General features: G+C 44.4%; 1 protein-coding gene across 2 annotated transcripts; it reads right to left on the bottom strand.

The window, feature by feature from the left end:
* Positions 1–619: 619 nt before the first annotated feature.
* Positions 620–21,050, bottom strand: LOC119173472 (beta-alanine transporter). Of its 2 annotated transcripts, XM_075895018.1 has the most exons (10): positions 20,257–21,037; positions 17,748–17,851; positions 16,910–17,064; positions 16,135–16,303; positions 13,888–14,014; positions 11,016–11,128; positions 8,600–8,814; positions 6,773–6,951; positions 5,007–5,170; positions 620–3,984 (listed from the first exon to the last, which is right to left on the bottom strand). In XM_075895018.1, exons 1-10 carry the CDS (start codon positions 20,650–20,652, stop codon positions 3,894–3,896), a joined length of 1,713 nt encoding a protein of 570 aa, XP_075751133.1. In that variant the 5' UTR covers positions 20,653–21,037; the 3' UTR covers positions 620–3,893. The 2 variants fall into 2 exon arrangements, with proteins under 2 accessions (XP_075751133.1, XP_075751134.1); XM_075895019.1 differs by lacking the exon at positions 6,773–6,951 and having other exon boundaries at positions 20,257–21,050.
* Between the last annotated feature and the right edge of the window lie 2,847 nt (positions 21,051–23,897).

The following is a 23,897-nucleotide window of genomic DNA, read 5'->3' as shown; positions in this document are numbered from 1 at the left end:
AAGAACAGCAGTAATTTACCTTAAGGAGACTCTAAAAAGCAACACATTTTCTCGCGTATTAATAAATATAATTTCACACTCCCGAAAGCATCACTTTTACCACGACACGACGCTTAGTAAGCGAGAAAAGGCGCAAAAAAAAGAAAACACGCCACTTTCAGATTTCCGTGCCAAACACCATGACGTAAGAAAATTTGAAGGCGTCTACTGAGTCCTACGTACCTTCCCAGCGATAAAATTAGGCAATTTGTAATCTGTGGGTGCCATAAACAAAGCAAATGAAGTTAAAAAAGTTTCGTCGGGTCAATGACACAAAAATACCGAAAATACATTTTGAAATTTATTACGTCCCGCGCGATGATTTTGGCGCGAAATTCAGAAAACAGAAATTCTACCGTGATTTTCTCTTGTAATAATGAACTTACGATAGTGAAACATATGTCATTAGAGTCCTGAGCATGCAGTTTGTCCAGGTAAACCATGTCATTGTTCGTCTTCAGTGTCTCTTTAAAATGCTCAAAAAACAATTTGTCTGGCAGTGTTAGCAACAGCGGGATTCATGCTCAAGTAATAACCTCTATCTGGTGAAGTCCATACTTGGCTAATGAAAGAACTGCCCTTGAAAAAATAGTTTATTGGAGTTATATAATGTTGACTCTGCATCGGGCACACATAGACACTTGACATACAACTTTGTACTCAAAAATGAAGAACAACCAACATGCGACAAATGCCAAGAACCGTTGACACTTACGCACAACCCTTATGCATGCCGCTATGTGGCAACGCAGAGACAAAAGTATTTCAGTGCATTATACAAACGCGTTTTTATTTGAACACACCGCGGGTTCCTCACAGTTCGTGTAGGAGCGGGTAAATGAATTCATGCAACACATGCACTGTCAAGAATTCATGGTGACAATTCAATATACTGAATGAAGTTCACGAATGAATCCAACTTATGTTGTAACACACAATATATTTGGATAAGGTATTCCAGTGGGAAATAGCCGACGGCAAAAAGGAATGTTCTGAGCGTTGACATGACTTATTGGTTGGTGGTTTGCTTTAATATGATTTAGTTGCATGCAGCTCTCGTTTTGGCGGATATTTCAGGTAATGAAAACATGATATGCGGAAGTGAGCCTGATATGATTGGTCAGAAAAGTTTAGTCCTGAAGAAGTTTATTTTTTCCTTGTATCAGGGGCATAGTAAGAATTTTTTTTGACGGTGGGGGGGGGGGGCACCTTTCGGATCTGAAGTGGCGACTGGGCAGACAAATGGTCATTTTGCACTCTATATATCAAGGCGAAAAATTGTTTTTGAGGGTGAGGCACGGGGTAGATGTGCCACCTCTGGCTATGCCACTGCCCTGTAACTCTTCTGTACCTCTTCTATCATTTTCTTGCGTCCTTGCCTGACTTTCCCAGCTCTCACCACCCCCTCCCCCCACAAAAAGTGCTTTTAAAAATGAGCTTTGAAACTGAATCTTTTCAATGTTCATTAGTGAAGGCCTTGTACCTGGCGCAGCATAAATTTATCAGCTGTTTCTCTGCCACAAAAGCCAAATAACTAGCAAACAATGATGTCGGCACTCTCGGTAGATACGTACACGGTACAACAAACTCTATGAGACAGCTGGTGGCTTTACAGCAATGAGTCATCACCGATGGAACACTTTAGCTGCGTGTCACTCCAGCAAGTAGGGGATTAGAGCTACCCTGAAGAAGGATCTGTGCCACATTCATAATGTTGTACACACATTATGCCTCAGCGTGGGTGATGGGTAGCAGATGCGGCATTTTCAAGTTTACCTTTCAAGTTTATTATTTCAAGGGGCCATTTCAAAGCTTTAGACGCCTCATCAGTTGCGAAAAATTACCGTTGGCATGGTACCGACACTAACGATGAAAAAAAAGCCACAAAAAATTTTGTCATGATAGCTGATGCCTTCATCACGTCATTACGTCATGCATGACAAACAGCCGATATCGTGAGAGATAACATGCCGTCACGTTTCACCATATTATATCGTCGCTTGATCGTAGACGGCACCAGATGAATCTGAGAGTGCGAAAGAAGGTTAGAGAGAAAAGTGAAAAAAAAATTCAGGGAACACTGAAAATACAGATCGTAAACAAAGCTCACGTTCGAGAGCCGAAACGTTTTTTTATGAACATACTTTATTTTAATCGGTGCTGTGTCTTTCAAAGTCCAAAGACCAAAGGGCAGCCAATCAGAGGACATCTCCGAGTAGCTAACCTGTTCCAGGAAAGGGGAAGATGGTCATGGTAAATCGAAATAGTAGTAGTTGTAATCGTACTTCAAGATTATGAAAACCATCAACATGATCATCAGCAGCAGCCTGACTACGCCCACTGCAGGGCAAAGGTATCATCCACGCTCTTTTAATGAACCCGGTTCTGTGGTTGTTGCTGCGATGTTACACTTGCAAACTTAGTCAAATCTGCCCGCCTGATTTTCTGTCTCCCTCTCACGTCTTTTCCTTCTCTTTGAATGCAGTCAGTTGCCCTATTGACCAACATTGTCTGAGACCCATCACAGTGTGTCGTATACTGCAGCTTCTTGAAGAAACTGATGAAACGGCCTCAAAGCAGCTCGCATTGAAGTCCGCGTAGGCCAGTGTCGTTGAATTTTGTGTTATGACAAAAAGCGGTTGTCAAGCTAACCTGGTGCCTTAGGAGAGCTGTTTTTTTAAGTCAGGGAGATTTTCCTCGCACAGAAGGTGCGTGATATTTTAGTGATGAAGACGGGGCGAAACCACAGCATAGTGCAGAAAAATTTAACAAGCAAAAATCTGCAGAATCAACTAAGAAGAAACGGGGCTATTGCTTTGATTGTCTTAGACAAATGCGTCAAGTGCTGTGAGTGTTTCGTTAACACTCGTAGATTGAAGTTGTATTAGCGAGGCCGGAAAAAACTAGGCGACATTGAAGTGATAACGGGACAGGCAAAAAACAATGATGGTGTCACTTGGTGTGGGCGTCAGAAATTAGAAATTGTAGGAGTGTCGTACTAGGTCGTCTGCGAAATCCTCAACAGATATGCGATGCAATGTAGTACAGCAAATGCGCGTAGTAAGGAAGTCACTGAAAGGTATCGCTCTGAAAACAGACGACGTGGTTGGAGATACGCCTAAGAAGTGTCAGTAAAAAAAGCAGCGCTGGTGACAAGCACATTTTTGTCACCAACCCCTTCTTTCATCTGCTTTATTGCGACCCTCACAAGCTATTTCTCGACGATGTTTACACTGTTTAGAAATGTATCTGCAGAACGCCCCACCGCGGTGGTCTAGTGGCTAAGGTACTCGGGTACTGACCCGCAGGTCACGGGATCGAATCCCGGCTGCGGCAGCTGCATTTCCGCTGGAGGTGGAAATGCAGTTGTAGGCCCGTGTGATCAGATTTGGGTGCACGTTAAGAACCCCAGGTGGTCGAAATTTCCGGAGCCCTCCACTACGGCGTCTCTCATAATCATATGTTGGTTTTGGGAAGTTAAACCCCACATACCAATCAACCAATGTCTCTGCAGAACAACATGAAGCATTTTTAAGATCTCTATAAGCTGCCGAGTGATACGCACTATGCATTATGGACTCCTCAGGTGGTCGTTGGCGGCTCACTTGAACATGTTGTAAGTGGTGCTCTGTTTCACTGCACTGCTGCATGTGATATAATAGGAAAGAATCAGGAAACACACATATTCTACGTCGAGCTCGATTTCCCACTAACGGGAAAGCATTGAGGCACGGGGACAGAGAGATGTTTTTTTTGTTATTTAGAGAGAGCATCATCACACTCCCGTACTGTTCCATCAGTTGACACCAACACCTTTTTCGTTGAATACAGCATGGAGCGCACGCGGCAGTCAGTCATGTCTCGGTGTGCAGCGGTTGAAGTTCAACAGTCGTCTTCTTGTCGTTTTCTTTGACATGCCTTGATCTCTTCGAAGATTCCTCTGCCCTGTTCACAAAACAGATGTACGCAAAGCTTGTTAGATTGTGCATCAATCAAACTGGTTGTCGCATCATGACAGTAGGCTTTAAATGTGTTCTGGTACGGTAATGAATGGACAGCCCAAACCTGTTTCACTAAGGTACACTTCTGTCTAGCTTGGAGAGGATATTATGTCTTTCATAGAAGGTGTACAAGATTTTTCATCAGAGCAAGGGGGAGAGGAGGGGCTGATACAGACAGCTCTCCCCTCTCTCTATTGGTCGTGCCCGAAGGAAAAAGAGCTGCTAACGGGGGCAAAAATGAAAGATGAAGCCAGGACATTTTTCCCAGAAAGGCCTGCCTTTGGTCCGTGGCATTATGGGAAAAAGTGGATAAAGGTATTTGAGTGCAACATCAGGGGTACGTGCTCACCATTATTGTAAAAAAAACATTTAAAAAGAACATGCGTAGCCATAACCCTGCGTATTAAAAAAAAAAGAAGTGAAAGGTCCAATTGAGAGAACGTATGTGGCGGAATGGGTGCCTCCATTTATGCCATTTTCGTTACCCACCGCCCTGCCTTTCATTGATGACAGGATGGTGGGTGCAAAAAAGCTTACTTTTACTATATATATATATATATATATATATATATATATATATATATATATATATATATATATATATATATTTGATTGTTGTCAGGTTGAGCGGAATGAATTTTTTTATTAACCACTCATTAGTTGTCAGGACTTATTATATTGTGTGATCGGTGATTATTATCTATGGCCCGTGTTGTGGTATAGTGTTAGAGCCTGCTCAGAATGCCTTCGCACACGTGTACTTTTGCGTTTACGTAGTTATTGAATGTATGTAGTGTATGGCGAGTGTATGTGGTCTTTCTTGTATTTATTGTTTTTAGCAACAAATTGTGAGTATTAGAACTGACGGCTCACTCCGACGTAGCCACCTTTGCATGGAAGTAAATAGGTTTGCGTGGCAGTACTCATTAGCCCAGCTTTGTCTACAATTTGCACGTTGTTCCTCACCTGTTAAAGGAGAAGAATTTTTGATCGTGGCCGAATCTATCGGCGTCTTCAACCGTCTGGCAGAGAGGGTAGTCCTTCGTTTCGGGTAACCAGGCCGCCGCGATACCAGCCGTCGTCGTCAGCAGGGCGAGGAAAAGAAAGGGAATCCATGAGCCATACCTTCCCTGCATTAAAGAGAGCGCACAAAATGTTGACAGAACGCGCGAATGTGCTTTACAATTGTTACGCCACAATGACGACAGACGCTGTAGGGTTTCAGCGAAGAGTAAGAAAGATAATCCACTGGTTTATTTCAAAAATCGAACATATTGTAACGAACTAATACAACGCCGTAAGCTAGGCGTTTACTTATGGCGAACTTGTGCCCGTTAATTAAATGCACAAAGGTTGTCTTGAGCTCCCTAGAGAAAACTTCGTCTTTTGCGTCTCGCCTCGTGCCGCTCCTTCGAAAAACCGCCAGCCTTCTTTTTCCAGCGCGTGGTGTGGTGACACGTGCAGCCAGCGTTGCATGGCGCGTTTATAGCTTGGCGCGTTTGGCTTGTCAGTTGGTCTGGCAGAATTCGTAGGAACAGGAAGCGGCGCAAGACTTCAGAAGGTGCCTGACAACATGCGGCAACATTAGCTAAAAGTTTTTGAAAATCAAGTTTTCAGAGAATAGTTAACCGTCTCGTAAGCCACTTAACTGTATTAGTTATTGCATTAGAACGAACTTTAACGGCAAAAATGTGTTTGAAAATGCTCTGAATCGATTAAAACGTGGTGGATTCGCTAGACAACGTGTGAAGTTGGGTAGTTATTTTTCAGACGTGAAATTATACCAATATGCAGCGTCCGCAAAAACCGCACGCTGTTTCATAATCGACAAATTGCTTGTAAGAAACGGCTGTGTAGTGGTTATGGTACTCGGCTGTCAACCCGAAGGTCGCAGGTTGGATCCCAGTCACGGCAGTCGAATTCCGATAGAGGCGCAATGGTGAAGGTCCGTGTACTGTGTGATGCCATTGCGTGCTAAAGAACATCAGTCCAAAATGGGCGCCTTCAACAGGGCTGCTATGGGCACGACGACGTACCTAGGTGAAGTTGGATGCTTCACGCGTGCGTTTCAGTGCCGGCGAGTGAGTTCAGCCTCATGGAATGAACGCCGTCTAGATGAAGCCCGCTCAGGTCGTTGTTCAAACCTGCAGGATTTCTGAACTCGGGCTCGATTGTTTTATTGTGTTGAACCCACAAGCTGCAAGGCAGTCGCTGTAGAGTGCTTCGTTTATTTCTTTTTTTAGCGCGAAATCAATACCACGCGTGGTACATGCTCATTATGGTCTTCCCCGTCAGAACATACTGCGGTGCCACACACAAAGAAGAAAGAAATGCACTCAGCGCCACGACGTTTCGAAAGAGCAAAGAGCGCACGCTGCCAAATACTGTTATTAAAACCACATTATCGCCAATGAAGGCTGATAGGTTGGTATCGTACAATGTTTAGTACAAAATATCAGCCTAGTTCCCAACGCAACAGTGAAATCGGCAGGCTGCCCGACGATGTGACCAGCGCGCACCACTTTCGCAGACGATGTGGTTTAACAGTATACGACTCTCAAACGCCTTCACGCGACTGCAGCGATCGTGATACCATGCGCTCCAAGATTTCCCCTATGTTTGAAACTGACTGTACATATTTAACTATTTACACAGTTTTATTAAGGCTGTTGTTCGGAAAGAACGCCAACAGCGCTGCTTCGCCATGGGTTAATGCCGTGGTCGTGGCTCACCATGTAGACGACGTAGGGCACTCCCGCAGTGAAGACAGCGGTCAGAGCGGTGAGCACTTCCACAGAGAAGGAACGCAGGGGAGTAGGGAAGAGCTCGTCTGACTGCTGGTACATCATCATGTACGCCGCCGTGGTGGAGAATTTGGCCAGGACTGAGGCAACGATGGCCACCGTGCCGGCTGCGTCCAAGCAAGACAGACAATAGAGAATAGGGAAAAGTAGGGAACATAGAATAGGCGTTCGTCTTACAACATGTTCATGACAACCAACACAGCTTAAAAGACAGTTTCACTGTGAGCGCGAAGAAACGATTGCGATAGCGTCAATTTTGAATGTTGTAGAAGACTAGCACCTCCCTCATTTAGCATCGCACCTTGTGCAACTGAACAAATTGCCTGTGGAACGACCACCTTGCTCTATTCAAGTGAGTGGTGGGCGTTCCACAGGTACGCTAACCGGAAATGGATGGTTGCCAACTCGAGCCAGAGTTGAAGTTTAGTTTGGTTTGTGGTCATACATGGGCAATTACTGGGCAAGCATGTCAAGGAGAGTGAGTTAGGGATCAGCATCATCTCGTTTTTTATAGCATAAGCAGTGTAATAAATATGTTGAAGCTTTACATAACGTGCCAAACTTAGGAGAACTACGGCGGAACTATAGCAAAACAATCGAATAACAGAAAAAAGACACAGTTTCGGTGCAAGGCCGAAGAAATGACTGCGATAGAAACACAACCGGCTGTTCTACGAAACAAAGCTAAGAGACTATGAGCCATACGAAATGTACTGAATATGGTCGATTGTGCTTGAATTGAGATTGATGCTTGAACAACAGTATCTGAAGAGATTAGCACTGACAGTTGGACGAGTTGGTGTGTGCTTATAAATATGAACGGCGCAAAAAAAAAAAAACACGCGGGACACTGATGAAGAAAAACCGGTGCCCGTGTATGTGTGGTTTTTCTTCATTTGTGTCCCGCATGTTTTCTTGCGCAGTTCATAACTAGAATCTAAAGAGATTTTCTCGTGAATACTTGACTGCGTGACGTCCGACAGAAGGCAAAGTCCAAGTTTGGCATCGAGAAACGTGTCAAGCCGCTGGTTTTCACGTCGAAGTACGTTAACGTTGAAGTCTCCAGTGACCACCATCGGCACATCCTGGAGACACGCCGCACGGAAGTTGAGCAGCAAGAAGTACATGATGTTAGACCCGAAGGTTGCTGGTGTGATTTACACCGTGGCGACGACAAATCCGTGCGATGTTTTAATGGCGCAAGTGTCACCGAAACTCATCTGGAGCAGCGAGTTGAGTTTGTCCGTCTAAAGCGATAATGGCGGTGCCCATTTCAAGGGGAACCTAACTCAAAAAGTCGCTGGAGTTGATGCGAGCGATTTTCCTTGTTGCTTCAGAGTGAAAGTGGAGCCAGAGACATTTTGGAATACCCATTTTTATCCCACTGTATGCGATTCAGTGAACCCACTCCTCCTTTGATCAAGCCATCGCACACGTCACTGTTTATGGAAAGCATGTATGGCTTGTCCAAACAAAGTACATGCTTTGGTCAAAGACATTTCTTTTAATTCCATTGACAGTAAGCCAGTAGCAAATGGTGTATATACATAACTCGCCGTTAGTGCGAGGAACTGTATGAGCGGCGTGGTCATCTTGGTTAATGTAGCGTGCTGAAGAGCGAGGGGTCACTGGTTTCAATCTCCGGTTGATCGCTTAAAATTTTTTCTCCTAATTTGTTTTTCTATGTGCCTTTTATAGATGTCTTGATCACTAATAGACAAAAAGTCAAATAAATAATCAGGCAAACAAGCTCACACATGGGTGCGATGACGGGTGCCCAGCAGGCAGTAGCCGTGAGAAGCATGAAAAATACGTTTGTCCAACGCCTGCCGAAGCGGTCCATGCTCCACCAGCCTATTGCGTTTGCTGGAAACTCCACCAGGGCCAGGTAGAAGAAGTTCAGGAACTCGTTGCCGCTCAAGTGTGTCACGTTGATGTGCAGGCCGCCGTAAGCGCAACCATTTGCAGACCTAAGACACAACCGAACACGAAAGAGCTTGTCAACCGATCTCGGTTCATAACTTTGTACGTGTTATCTGCATTGAAGTGAGAGGCAGCACAAAGATCACTTCAGTTGTTCGCTGCAGCGGACACATTTTCTTACGCCGGCGTTTCGCTGAATTATGTCATCACCATCATCAGCAGCCTGGCTACGCCCACTGCAGGACAAAGGCCTCTTTTTTGTTCCGACAATCATGCCGCGGTGTGGTGCTTTCTGTGGCTATAAGATACCCACGCTAACTTCTTAGTCTCATCCACAAAAAGAAGTCTCACTTTTTTTTCTCGTGCATTTTCCGTCTCTTGGGGTCCGGTCTGTTACTTTTAACGATCAGCGGTTATCTTGCCTATGTGCTACCTACCCTGCCTACGCACATTTCTTCTTGATTTCGGCTAAGGTGTCCTTAAGAACCGGTTGTTCCCCCAGCCCAGTTTTCGCTCCCTTAAGGTGGTCCCTTTATAAGAGGTGTTAGGGAGTTATGTAAGGGAGTTACGTAAGGGGTGTTAAAGAAATTACCTGATAGCCTTAGCAAGGGTTGATTTAGTGACTCTCTTTAGGAGGTAGGGCGTGGTCGCTGGATAACACTGAGAGGGCTTGTTATTTTTAGCAGCATAAACACCTTATCGTAGCATGAATACTGTCAGCATGTGCTCGCAATGGCCTCACTCATTTGACCCAATTGGTGATAGGAGGTGCGCCCAGAAACGAACTTTCAATATTCTTACATAGACTTGACAATCATTCACTGTTTGTGAAAAGGGTCTTGCGACACTGGCCGTGTTCGTTCTCAGCACAGACGGCTTGGGGAAGTGTCGTATCACTTCTTGCGAGAAATTACTGTTAGAGACAAACTTTTAACAGTGTGATAGTATTCTCACTTGCTCTGTTCCCCCCCCTCCCACTTTTTTCTTTTCTTTTTTTTCTTTGTCCCCTCATACTTTTTAACAGCAACACGCAGCCAGCCAGTCTGAAAGCTGGCTAACATCTGTCATTTGTCTATTTACCCCCTTTTCCCCCTGTCTTCTTTTGATCCTTGCAATTTGATATACAGACATATAGATATCTCTGTGCTGATTCCACGCCTCAGGCCACACCGTACTGCTTTGGTGGTTGCAAACAAAACGTGACTCCGCAGTTGTCACGGGACAGTGCGAAACCTCGCCTCGCGACACGCACGCAAAACATCATCGCTTCGCTATTATCGTGCAGACCACGGCGCGATAAGTCCCTCGACTCTCCAGCATTACGCCATCTAAGAAGGCGCTTATGCCTGAAACGTGTGACGCCGTGCGTTTGACCTTTGCTTTGAGCCCTTTTCTTGTCAGAAAGACAGGACGACTGGCCTAGCACTATTTTTACGAAGGTGATTGCCTGTTGTCGGGGTCTGACTGCGCATAGACTCGTTTGTTGTAGCGTCGAGAAAATAAACGTTAGCGGCTTCATGTGTCCAATAGAACGACAATGTGATTACGAGGCACGCCATTCTGCTTGTGAAAAGCAGAATGTGATGTTGGGCTAGTTTGATCATACCTGAAACGGATTATTAGTGCAAGAAACTACTAAAAAAAGGATTTATGTGCTCCCTCATAATTGCGTGTAGTTTGTTGCATTAATACATTGTTTATATTAGAACCATTGTTAACCAGTTGCTGGTGTTAACATAAAAAGAAGCTAAATTTTGCCATTTATTTGTGCCAAAATACAGATTTCATTACGAGACACGTGGCAGTGCTAAACTAGGAAGCAATTTTGCTACCAGGCTGGTCTGTTTTGTTCTAACAGCGAAGATCAAATTTATATCACCTCGAGTGCTCCATTTCTATTGGGTTTGGTTATCTACAGCACCCTCACATGTGCGTGAAGCTTTAATTGCATTGTGAACTCCTGCCACAAGGGTCTCTTTTTAATGTGTAACTAAGTATAAGTAAACGAAGTTTGTTTTATTTTATCCCACTTATATGTGCCCGTGGATGCCACGAGAACCGAAATCGTGATCTTACGCTTAGCAGTACAACTCCTGTAGCTGCTTAGCCGTCATAGCGGCTGATTAATTACATTACCCCGTTGGTGACAATAAGATTTTTTTCAGGCTACTTTCTGCGATTGGTGCGTCATTACGAAATGTTCAATTGGGCCTAGATTCTCACGAACATAGGGGTTAAGAACACCTACCATATCAGGCTGAGTATCAGCAAGTTTTTTCGTATCCTCGGCTTCCTGACCAAGTCTAGCATGGAGCCCGATCCCTCCGATTCCTCTTCAGCACTTGTGCTTTGCTGAACTTCCTGCAAGAAAAGAGCTCATAAGGTTTCTCTCATTGTCACCCAGGAAGGGAAGACTCACAAAAGAAAGTCAGTCGGTATGGCTAAAACACGTTTGCGAGCTAATCATTCATGATAGTGAGCAAGCGAAGGACGCTAGAAAGAAAACCACTGACTCAGAGCTGCTTTAATAATAATAATAATAATAATAATAATATTAATAATAATAATAATAATAATAATAATAATAATAATAATAATAATAATAATAATAATAATAATAATAATAATAATAATAATAGTAATAATAATAATAATAATAATAATAATAATAATAATAATAATAATAATAATAATAATAATAATCAGTCTGACTACGTCCACTGCAGGACAAAGGCCTCTACCATGTTCCGCCAGTTAACCCGGTCCTGTGCTTGCTGCTGCCAATTTATACCCGCAAACTTCTTAGTCTCATCTCCCCACCTAACCTTCTGTCTCCCCCTAACCCGCTTGCCTTCTTTGGGAATCCAGTTAGTTACCCTTAATGGCCTGCGGTTATCCTGTCTACGCGCTACATGCCCAGCCCATGTCCATTTCCTCTTCTTGATTTTAACTATGATATCCTTAACCCCCGTTTGTTCCCTAACCCACTCTGCTCTCTTCTTGTCTCTTAAGGTTACACCTACAATTTTCTTTTCCATTGCTCACTGCGTCGTCCTCAATTTAAGCTGAACCTTCTTTGTAAGTCTCCAGGTTTTCGCTCCATACCTAAGTACCGGTGTATACCGAGTTGCTTTCAGCGTGTTCTGTGTACATTTATTGGTTCGTGCAGAAATAGTCAGCCTCGGCGGATCGGTGGTGACGGTGGTCGATCGGTTGTTTACCCGAAGGTCGCGGGTTTGATGCTGGCCACACATTTCGATGGAGTCCGATTGCCAGAGGCCCGTGTATACTGTGCAATGTTAAACAACACCCGATTGTCACCCGATGGAACACCCGACGTTAAAAAAAAAACACCAGATGGTCGTAATTTCCGGAGTTCTCCACCGCGGCGTCTCCGACGTAAAAATCCAAATTTATTATTATCCGGCAAAAATAAAATATGCCTTGTTAGGCATGGCGTGTGGAGCAGAAAACGGTCTCCTACTCGAATAATATTGTTTTATTGTTTCGCGGTGTGACATGTGAGTAGCTCTCGGTGCATTCTCAGTCGGGTCGTTGCCATTTGTAAGAGCGCTCCTGTCACCGACTCGAGTCACGTTTAGAAGGAATGCCGCTTTTGATGTTTCTTTATTAACACGAACGCCGTGAGGCTAAATTGAAGTGACCAAGTAGTCACATGGTCACGTGGTTTTTTTTTATGTTGACTGATGTTTTTCGCGTCACTCGCTGCACCTAATTTTTCAAGGTCAAGTGCGCCTAGGACGTACAAGGCTTTCGTATTTACGAAGCTTGTTAGAAGTGTGAAATTTTCGTGAAGTACATGCCCGGGTTGTTTAGCTGGTACAGTCCTCGACTAGCGGGTATGGTAGATCCGCTTCACATAAGCGTTATGTGTTCGACGTCAAAAAATGTTCACGAATGCAGTTGTTTGGGGTGCCTATAAACATTTTCTTCTGTGTGTGACAGCTATGGTTGTGGTCGCAGCTTAGGTTGCCTTTAGGTTGTCACCGACTGCAGGTCGCAGTATTGCATGCTTTCGCTAAGCTTGCGTGAATAGATGATAAATTTGGACAAAAAGGCCGGAACGTTGGCTACTACGTATAGGTGGACGGAAGCATCAGTCAATAGACAGAAAGCAAATAACACCGCATATCAATATCATAAGAGGCTCGCAAAGACAGTGCTTGTTTTCACAACGGAAGTTTTATTAGTCAGAAAAGCGGTACTTAAAGCGGATGCATGGTTCTTCGCACATGTGAAACAGAGCAGGGAGCAGCGAAAAAGCACTCGTGTGAGGATTACAATATGTTTTGTGTTATTTGTCATTTCTTATATTTTGCAAGCACTATAGTGTCTACATACGTGCAGTACATATCGTGCAGTACATATCGTGCAGTACAATCATGGCTTGGCTAACCCAGTCATGTCCCCTCTTTCGGATAAGGTATGATTCTTCTATCTGACGAGTCAGCTGAGTCTTATGTTGAAATACTATTCCTGTTTATTTAAACACGGAGTAATATCCACAGTTTTTACAGTAATCTGCAAGATGAGTGTCGCTTGATGCCTTAACAGATGTGTGGTGTTCCCTAAGGCGGTCATTCACGCACGTTCCTGACTGTACGATGTTAGACTTTACTACAAGAAAAAAGAATCATATATACTGCCCCATTTACGCATTTCATGAACATGTTTCGGTGTTTTTGATTGATTTGTGGGGTTTAACGTCCCAAAACCACTTCTGATTATGAGAGACGCCGTAGTGGAGGGCTCCGGAAATTTTGACCACCTGGGGTTCTTTAACGTGCACCCAAATCTGAGTACACGGGCCTATGTTTCGGTGTTTTTGAGAGCAAGCTTTCGAACCTATGAGCCTATTGATGCGTGGACGCAGGGTTGCTAGTTTGGTTTTTGCCAAAAATTTCACGTCTATGTTGTATCTTTTTCCAACGTGTTTTAAGTTGTGTGCCCCTTTGCGTACGTATTGAATGACAGGCATTTTTATTCGCTTTTTTGTCTCTGAACTGGCTTTTTGTTTTTCGGCCTTCATTTCGCTGGCTAAGACCATGCACACTGATTAAATTAACTGCGTCGGCTAACCTGCCTTCTGGACCACTCACCTTTAGCTTCAGGTCGAGGTCGATTGGGGGCTCGACACCATTTCGAAGGGCAATGCGGCGTAGAACGGCCGATGCCTCAGGCAGCCGGTTCTGCGACAAGAGCCACCTCGGGGATTCGGGGACGACGCTACAACGAACGTGCAGGGGACCGTCATAGACAGAAGCCAAAAGAAAGGCGGTTTTGCAAATTTTTGTGTACGTACATCTCTTGAAGTAAACGGCTGCGCGAGCTAAGTCTTGGGATCAGGAACGGACGGATGGATGAACGGACGAACAAACATGTGGGTGGATAGGTAGGAGTTCGCAAAGAAAATATTCGCATTTAAAAGGACTTTACCAGGGAGCCGTTGCCGACAACAATTATAACCTCAAAGGGAATACTAGACATGCGCATTTGATGCCGTAACATTGGTCCACTGGGAGGCGTGGTTGAGGGGTTCAAACTTTTTTTGAAAATTTCCAATTTCGCATGTGTATCAACAACTCAGACTCGCTACTAGACCGCACTGTATTTGAATAGTAGGCTCATTAAAAAGACTTGTTAATGTATTGGACCAAGCTACATTGAGCAGTAAATGTATGTGCCAAAACAAATAATTTTGTCTACTGCTGGTTTGTGAAAATTGTGCTATTTTTGAGATATACTTCCACAAAAGTTCGTGCAGGGAGCTTAGCTTAGAACTTGTGTCCGACCATACAATCACCGGCTTTATTGACAATACCAGTCGCTGCTGTGTACTGCGGGATTTTTTTGCGTAATCATGCTGTCCCAGCATACGAGTATCTCGGTTCTGTTTTTTGACTGCCGCAACAGTTCGTGTTGAAAACGTTGCCCCAATTAAAGAGGACTGACACTTTTCTGAGACATCGAGAAAGGGAAATTTTATGCTTCATTGGCACGCAGTGTTAACGCTCTCCACATGCCGGATTCAGACTAGTCGTGTAAAATATTCATTTTTGACAATGAAATTTTCGTCTGTGAACATCAGCAAGCTAGTATCATCACAATGGACATTAGCCCGATGAGTTTAGACAGTTACACCGAGTTTGTAAATTTCGCAACCTGCATGCAGAGAATCACACAAATCATTTTCGGGATTAGTGGACAACGGTTCTCGCATTGTTGTTTACGCGCCCCACGAGCAGATGGGAGATATGCCGCTATTACGCCACGAGTTCATGTCACTCCGTGGTCTCACACTCTCATGACACGTCACTGAGAAGCCATGCCCTTGATATCCAAAGTGTCATTTCAAAGTAGCGGTAATGAAAGATATTCGGTGCCTCCCCAGTCACCACAACACTCGTTTTAGGTTTCTCGCCACCAGTATTTCAACAGTCCGAAAACATTTAAAATTCGTGTCAGTGGGCTACTCCTTTAGGTATAAAACCCTGCATCACCACAACGTACCTTTCGGCACGTTGAAAAGCGGCACCCTGCCAAGTCGGCGAATTGGCTCCTTATCTGTTAAAGGAACACTACAGAGAAACAATAAATCAAGTTAAATACATTTTGCTCGAAAAGGTCGTAACTGAAGCCATCGTAACATTAATAGTAAACAGGTGAAAAACCAAGGCAAAAAAAAAGTACCTTGTATAAATTTTGCGCCAATGTCTTCCCATGTGACTTCACGGATTTTGAAGCGCCTTTTTTGTATTTTGGTGTCATTGGCCTCACTAAACTTCCCCCAAACTGGCTATGTTAACTCTGTGACTCCGTCAGACGACTACGTGCTTCATTTTCACCGATTATAAAGACGTACGTCGCAGTGGCTGTAATCAACATTTTTGACGTCATGGCGATTGGCAGGGGAACTTGAGCGTGGCTTCACCACCCGCATTTTCTTTTCGCGCGTTTAGTGGCTTACAAAGCGTCTTATCATGGTGAGCGTGGAGATTCTTGTATTGTGTATTCTTGATTTACTATATAATGCGAGGAAAATCAGTTTTTCTGTTCAGTGAACCTTTAACGCCACCTCAGTGCGTGCCCCGCCGTGGTGGTCTAGTGGCTAAGGTACTCGGCTACTGACCCGCAGGTCGCGGGTTCGAATCCCGGCTGCGGCGGCTGCATTTCCGATGGAGGCGGCAATGTTGTAGGCCCGTGTGCTCAGATTTGGGTGCACGTTAAAGAACCCCAGGTGGTCAAAATTTCCGGAGCCCTCCACTACGGCGTCTTTCGAAATCATAAGGTGGTTTTGGGACGTTAAACCCCACATATCAATCAAACCTCAGTGCGTGGTCGCTCACCAGATGTAGCAGAAGACAGGCACCGCGCAGGAGGCGCACACTGTTGCCAGCAGCACCCACGTGCGGCTCAGGTACGCCACCAGAGGCAGCAGGCACATGCCCAGCGTCCAGCCCATGGACGTCACGCCCAACAACAGAGTGCGCTGCTTGGCACCAACCAGTTCGAACACTGTGCCCGAAAAATAGAATGTGCCCGAATTATAGAATGTGCAGTTAGTTTGCGATTGATGCATCGGGATCGTCGGATAAAAAAGAAGATGGTTGAGACAGTAATAGTTCCGCCTCATCTCAAGTTATTTTATGTTCCTCTACTCCAAACATGGCAGCGAGAAAGAGGGCGTTCTGAATCCTTTCATTTTGTTTCTTATATTATTTATTTTGTCATTAGCTGTATTAGGCTGTATTAGTGAAGACAGGGAAGCCATGGATTCTTGTTTTTTTGCATGCTAAATTGTACTCTAAGCAATTTCAAGCAGGCTGAACGAACTTTTAGGCTCCTTGCGGAAAACACCCACTGGACATCTCTGATCTTGCAGTTACGGAAAGCGCTTAGGCTGTTAACTTAGCAGAACTTGTGTATAGATGCTTAAGCATCACCAGTAGTATGAATCCCTAGGAAGTACCTGTTTTCTTGTTCGTATTTCTGCTGGTGGTGCTTAGGCGTGCAAGTCTTTTGCGACGATTAAATTGGCTTTGTCCATCACACAGAGCGATTACAGGCCATAGCGTCACATTGAGCGCGATGCAAACGCCGGACGCACCGTATGAGACTCACTGATGAGGTATGGCAGCTGGTCCATCTGTGGGTCCAGCAAGGCGTTGACGAAGCGTATGGCGACGAGCATGGCATAGTTGAAGGAGAGTACAGTGCCGAAGCCCGAGAAAACGGCCAACGACACGAGGGCGAAGAACAGTGGCTTACGGCCGTACCTGCGATATGAAGCGCACCGCTATGTTGATTTGCTGAGGCGAAAACCATATGTGTAACACGGCAGGTGAATGAAGTGGTATAAGAATTCTCAGGACATAAATCAGTAATGATGTCACATTATGGTGGACGTAAAATTGGTGTCAGAGGTCTTCAAATTAGTGATGTCACCCGATGACATTCATATTGTGACGTCAACAACTGACATCGTCAGCGCCAGCACGCGATCTTACAAAAGTGTCACTGATCACACATGATCCCACAAAGATGTCATTACATAGCGTCAGATGATTTCGAAGCAAGACATCGTCGCTTTGTCGAAGTTGAGCCAATATCGAAGCGTGCAGGACCACGTGAGACGTAGAAAGCTTTCAGTGCCTCAGATTTCGGAGACAGTGCAATATCACGTTAGATGTAGAAAGATGTAGGGGTAGGATGAGTATAATTGACTGAAAAAAATTAACGAGGGATTGTAAGAAGGGGCGGGCTTTCGCCCTGGAGCTGTCTTGAACGTATACATAAAGGAGTGTGCGACTTGACCCTTCTCTCATAGCAATAACATTCAAGAAGGTAGATTTGGACGGCGAACAGTCCGTAGTACCATGGACGTCAGCAGCGCAGAGAGTTTTTAAAACGAAAAAAAAAATGAGTGAAGTGACGGTATTGTACTATGCAGTATACTTACTTGTCAGCCAGTGCACCAATGATGAGAGTTCCAACGATGCTCCCAACTGTCGTTATGGAGTACAATAGGCTGATTAGCTGACCGCGAGAACAGACCAAATCCCACTGCATGATTAAGGAGAAGAACATTGAGAGAACGGCTGTCTGATAGCATGAGAATTGTATTGTTTATATTTAGATATATTTTATGTCTTTGTCGGAGCACTGGGGGCAATAGAGAAAGTACCTTAAGAAATGATGCGAAATAAAAAAAAGTACCCTTTAGAAGTAAACACGTGCCTCAAATTAAATACTTTTTTTGGACAAAAGATGGACGTGCAAACGGTCACTTCAGTTAGCAGTCAGTGTTTTAAATGAACACATCTAGAAGATCACGCAAAATACATATCCTCGTTGCAAGGGCGAATAATTTAGAGCATTGTTTTTGTTTATGTAATAAAATTTTGGTGCTGAGAACATAGTGAAGACGCAAGGATGAGCGCGCGGTTTTTTTTCTGTTATTGGAGGTCGCTTTGTGATAGAAACAGCTCTTTGCACTATTTATACGCAAAATCAGAATTTAGAAACTTTGAGAGGGAATAATAGCATGCAACACATAGAAAACGATGTTATGAGATGTTTAGGTTTTCTGGGCCAGTTGTTGGTACATGTTGACATAGTGAAGGGTTTCAGCACGTCCTTCTCGTGCTCACAATTTATGTTCCACAACCCTTCACTTTGTCAACCTGTGAGGAGTTGCATACTTGAAAAGCAATGACCTTAACTCAGAAATAATATCGAAGTTGAATTGAATATAAGTGTGGCTTTAAAAGCGTCTATATAAAATTTTCAAAATAATCGCAGATGATGAAATTGCATGATTCAACAGCAGACCAGTTGTTAAATTTCTATCTATCTATCTATCTATCTATCTATCTATCTATCTATCTATCTATCTATCTATCTATCTATCTATCTATCTATCTATCTATCTATCTATCTATCTATCTATCTATCTATCTATCTATCTATCTATCTATCTATCTATCTATCTATCTATCTATCTATCTATCTATCTATCTATCTATCTATCTATCTATCTATCTATCTATCTATCTATCTATCTATCTATCTATCTATCTATCTATCTATCTATCTATCTATCTATCTATCTATCTTGTCTGTCTGTCTGTCTGTCTGTCTGTCTGTCTGGTATATATATATATATATATATATATATATATATATATATATATATATATATATATATATATATATATATATATATATATATATATATATATAAGGGGAAAGAAGTGGATACCCAAGCGCTCGTTTTTCCGTGTTTTGACACAATAATAATGAGATCTAAGATAGAAACCAACCCCCCTCCCCCCCCCCCCCAAAAAAAAGTGGATGGAGGAAAGGCTGCTGTGACAGCTCAGTGGTTAGAGCATCGAAAGCGTTATTCGAAGGTCGCAAGTTCGATTCCGGCTCACGGCTGGTTATTTTTTCACCCACTTTTCTTTCTTCTTATTTACATTCCATGTGTTCTAATAACTTCCCCTATACATTCCTTGGCATTACTGTCTGTTAGATCTCATATATATATATATATATATATATATATATATATATATATATATATATATATATATATGTATATATATAGACAGGCATGGTGGTTGAGTGGCCGTAGCGTTGTATATAGTCCAGTAGATCCTCCGTGAGCGGTCACAACGTGGTTTATTTCGACGTTTCGGCCAGACTCTAGGCCGAAACGTTGAAATAAACCACGTTGTGACCGCTCACGGAGGATCTACTGGACTCTAGGCCGAAACGTCGAAATAAACCACGTTGTGACCGCTCACGGAGGATCTACTGGACTATATATATATATATATATATATATATATATATATATATATATATATATATATATATATATATATATATATATATATATATATGTATATATATATATATAATGTGGAAATCAAATTATTGAGAAAACGAAATGAATGCTATAGGCATGCACATCTGTTGTACTAATATTATGGGAAGTTTATGAAAAAAAAATGCAGCGAAGAAAGAAAAAGAAGGAAAGGCGGAACAAAGAATTTAGGCCTGCTCACTGGGCTTTGTATTCCTGATTGCATTATACGGTGAAGCAGTGAAGATGCATGTCAAGAGCACAGTAGATTTGAGGGCATAAACGAAGCACTTTGATGCGTCAACTTTTTGCTAATCCCAACTTACGCCACTCATTTTCTAGCTATGTTTCACCGAATAGACCAACAGCGAATGCAAATAGACGGGTATTGGACTAAATAAAGGCGTAAAAAGCGATGATAAGATTATTTTAAAGCTGCTTTCACCTTCGAACTGTATTGTTACATCCATGTCATAGCTATTTTCAGTATAGTATATGTAAAAAAAAATGTCACTAGCGCAGTCGGGGTACCCATACCTATGCTCATGACTTAAAAAAAATCTACGGTTAAATAGATATTTAATGAACACACACTTACCTTTGTAGGAACGGTCTCGTCGTAGTATAGGTCGTCATAGCGAAACGACTCGCAGGGATGCCTGGTCGCACTTTCATTCACGAACCACGACGCGTTCCACGGCGTCACGGCAAATTCTCCCGCAAAACGCGTCGAGTTGAGAGGTCGCATCGGCGACACCTCGCACTCATCCCCGCTGACGAGCAGTTTGCGAATCTCCGAGACCCGAGATTCGTTCAGTGCGAGTGCATCCAGTTGCGGCACCACGCACTCGTGGCGGGGTTCGGACAGCAGGAATATCATGTTCATCGAGATGAGCGAAAACAGTATCTCCGAAGGCAGAAGGAAGCCCCAGAGAAGGAACTTCTGGAACTTGCCGAATCCTCCGAGCTCTTCGATCACGTCCTCGAACTCCATGGTAACTTTTGCTTGACTCCGTGATGATGGAGAAGTGGTCTTTGAGAAATAAAACAACAAAAAACAAGAGAAAAAACGTCGCTACATTCTGCTGCCGTTGCTGGTGCACTGCACAGTGCCAGTAAGATATCCCTCCTGTTAACGTGCAGGGCAACGCCTCCTCTCCCTTGTGAAGATTAAAAGTAACAAGATTACGAACACACAAGCTTCGTATGGTTCATATTGCTTATCCAAACGTGGAAGCGGAGCCGAGCTTAATAGAGTTCCTGCGGGTGCTTGCTGCAGCTATCTGTGCGACCAGCCAGGCTCGCGTGAACTACAGAGAGAACGAGAAATCGAGAGATGGCGAGAGACGCGAAGAAACCCTTGTACACGATGTTTGTGCCAAACGTGGCGTGTTAGAGTTGAGAGAGAGAGACGTGCCTGCCGTGCGGTGTTGCTCGTTATGTTTGCTGTGTTTTTGTTTCCCTTCTATTACTTCCTACTGTCGTCATCGCCTCAGACGATACATTCGACCTTGCAAAGTAGGTCACGCTGTACGCAGCTGCGAATAATGCATCCGCGTTGGCCAAATTGGCAGCTGTTGGGCGCTGTGCGGTGACATGCTTGGTCGCGATGAAGTCTCGCCAAACACAGTGTTGGCATGTTTTGAAGTGTGGCAAAACCTTGGAACTGTGTAAGCGCTTTTAAGTGGTGTCCTAATATGGGTGGTTCGACTGGCTGGTGGCAGGTGACGCGAATCGAGGCGGCTGCACACAATCGCATTAACGCTCCACGTGTCCGATGTAGCCACATTAAAAACAAGTTGGCTGTCACATGTGCGCCATTGGGTCGCTGGGGCAGGGTCGACCCATCACAAAGGACGTGATTAAAGGGGCGGTGGCTGATAAAACTTCATTGTGGGCTGCATTCGTGGCCTGTGCATGACGTGGGTAGCCGGTGCACTGTGTTCAAAGGACTGTGGTCTAGCAGCGGCTTCGGTGTAACTGTGTGAGGCAACCGCACAATTGTTGTGGCGTCTTGTATCAACTTGAGCGTAACTGAATGGTGCAGGAGCCGGAAGGGGCTGGTAGAACTCAGGCATGAACTCCGCGATTTCCTTCTCAATTATGCGGTCGAGAGCGAGCAAAAGTGTGGTGGATGGCTGTCGAACGGACTGCGAGTAAGCAAAGTCCAGCATAAAGAACTGGCACGCGATTTCCTCGTGCACGAATGACTTCTGCTCTGCGAGCAACGAGGACTAATCAGATAGGGTTGAAAAGCCATTGACCTCGGCATCGCAACATGGAGAGTGACGTGTCGTCGTTTGCAGCCGGCGCAGTTCTTCATTGCTTTGGCACAGCGTTATGACCTCGGCACTGTGCTGGAGTTTTAGGCGAGCAGCATGCTCAAGGCGTCATCGTCGATGACTTTCGTAATGTGTCTGATCTTGTCTGATTATGACATGGTGGCGTTGGCCTCCGGACACAAGTCAAGGACATTTTCGATGCAGCTGCTGAAGGGGAATCCTCAAGCCTGCCGAGCTCGTTCACGCAAATGCTGTTCGGCCTGCAGCTGACGATCATCCGGGTGGTCAAACACGTTGATAATGGTAGTCTAGAAGTCGAACCACGTCAAATATGACATGTTGTTGCACCCCAAATCTGCCACACCCGCGAGGTAGAAAACGAAGTTGGTCAGTTTGTCTGCATCGTCATATTTATTGGGAACTCTCACACACTCGTAAAACGCGAGCCAGTCCTACACGTCGGTACCATCCGCACGAAGGCGTTTGCTGGATGGTGTCCTGAGCCATGATATAGGGCAGGATACGGGATCCTAGTGCCATAGGCATCGAATGAGGAGCGAAATTGTGAGGGCACAGCACTCGCCTTCAATCCGATAAGGTGTTTATTTCACTATAGAGCGTACTAGTACCCTCTTACTTGAAGTCACTCAGTGACAATGCGTAACGGCGACAATCAAGGTAAAAGCACGAAGTCTCAGTGCGAGCAGCGCTATTTCGGAGGAGAAGAGGAAGATCCACTTGCAGGTTGTGCAGAGCACTACCTAATAGACAGTTCGGAGGCTTCCCAAGAGACGATTCATGTGATTTAAAGCCGCTTTGACAAGGGTACTGAATAAAACTTTCGGTCCCGTGATACTCAGTTCATTTGAAAGATTGGATGCTAAGATGGGTTGAAGCCAGTAGAACGATACATTTGACGCGTTCTCACAATGTGGCGCTCCTGGCGCCCGTGCCACGAACTTGATGAGGCGATGTTTATATCACTGGAAACGGGCGTGTTATCCATGCTTCCTACAGACGTCCACAGTCATCTTTGGCGCCTACGAAACCACTCCGTTCAAATATTGCAAGACAGCACTCAACTATGAACGCTACCGGCAGCGAACAATGCTCGCGGGCAATGGCATGTGTGAACACCCTTGAGAAAGGGGAAGGGTGGATGGGGAAAAAAGAGGGGAGAAAAGGAAATATAGCTGGACAGAAAAGCGCAGCGTCGGGCCGTCTTTGTCTCTACTGCTTTCGCCGTCGATACACATGAACACGCCAAACGCGCCGTCGCCCGCTCACAATGCTGCAAAAATACAGCCGTCTGCTAAAAAAAAATAGCGAAATAATAACGGTTTGCGTTTTACGCCCCGAAACCAAGACACCATTATGAGGGGAATTAGTGTGGGGAGCTCCGGAAATTTTGACTACCCAGGGTTTTCCATCGTGCGCCTACATCTAAGTGCGTGGATCTCAATCATTTCACCTCCGTCGCAATGCAGCCGTCGTGGCGAAGAGCCATTCGCGCTAATCTCTGTTCAGCAGTTGAGCACTATAACCACTAGACCACCGTGATGGGCAAATATGAGAGAAAGAAAATCAACACATAATTCATCGCAAAGGTGATCAGGATCTTTTGTATTTCGATGCTGCCGTAAAATTATTTATATTTTTTTAGGGGCGAAGCTTTTAGGCTGTGGGAAGTTCCATCGTTGTAGTAGTACTACATTGTTGTAGTAGCCACTTCTAGTTAGCTTTAAGAATCGCACCCTAGATGGCGTTGTGTGTATATGTCCTTAGAAGTAGTATCACTAGCTGACGCTAGTGTTTTTTGTATAATACGAAATTCACAGGATATCCACGGAGTGATTGATGAAGAGTGGGGCCAAGTATCCGTCCGTACGTCCATCCGATGCGTGCTCTAGTGTGATTGGAGCGGACGGACAGATGGACAGACAGATGAACGGACGGA

This window comes from Rhipicephalus microplus, chromosome 5, assembly GCF_043290135.1.
Source record: "Rhipicephalus microplus isolate Deutch F79 chromosome 5, USDA_Rmic, whole genome shotgun sequence".
Taxonomy (NCBI): domain Eukaryota; kingdom Metazoa; phylum Arthropoda; class Arachnida; order Ixodida; family Ixodidae; genus Rhipicephalus; species Rhipicephalus microplus.
Note: the sequence above shows the minus strand (reverse complement) of the source record. Positions and strands in the feature narration are given on the sequence as shown.

What these genes read in the sequence shown, in the direction of transcription:
- LOC119173472 (XM_075895018.1), bottom strand. Translation starts at nt 20,652, where the DNA reads ATGGAGTTCGAGGACGTGATCGAAGAGCTCGGAGGATTCGGCAAGTTC. An exon ending in CCAGCTGCCATACCTCATCA is followed by an intron (nt 16,304 to 16,909) that starts GTGAGTCTCATA and finishes TTTCGGGCACAG; the next exon opens with TGTTCGAACTGGTTGGTGCC. An exon ending in CTGATACTCAGCCTGATATG is followed by an intron (nt 8,815 to 11,015) that starts GTAGGTGTTCTT and finishes GTTGTGTCTTAG; the next exon opens with GTCTGCAAATGGTTGCGCTT.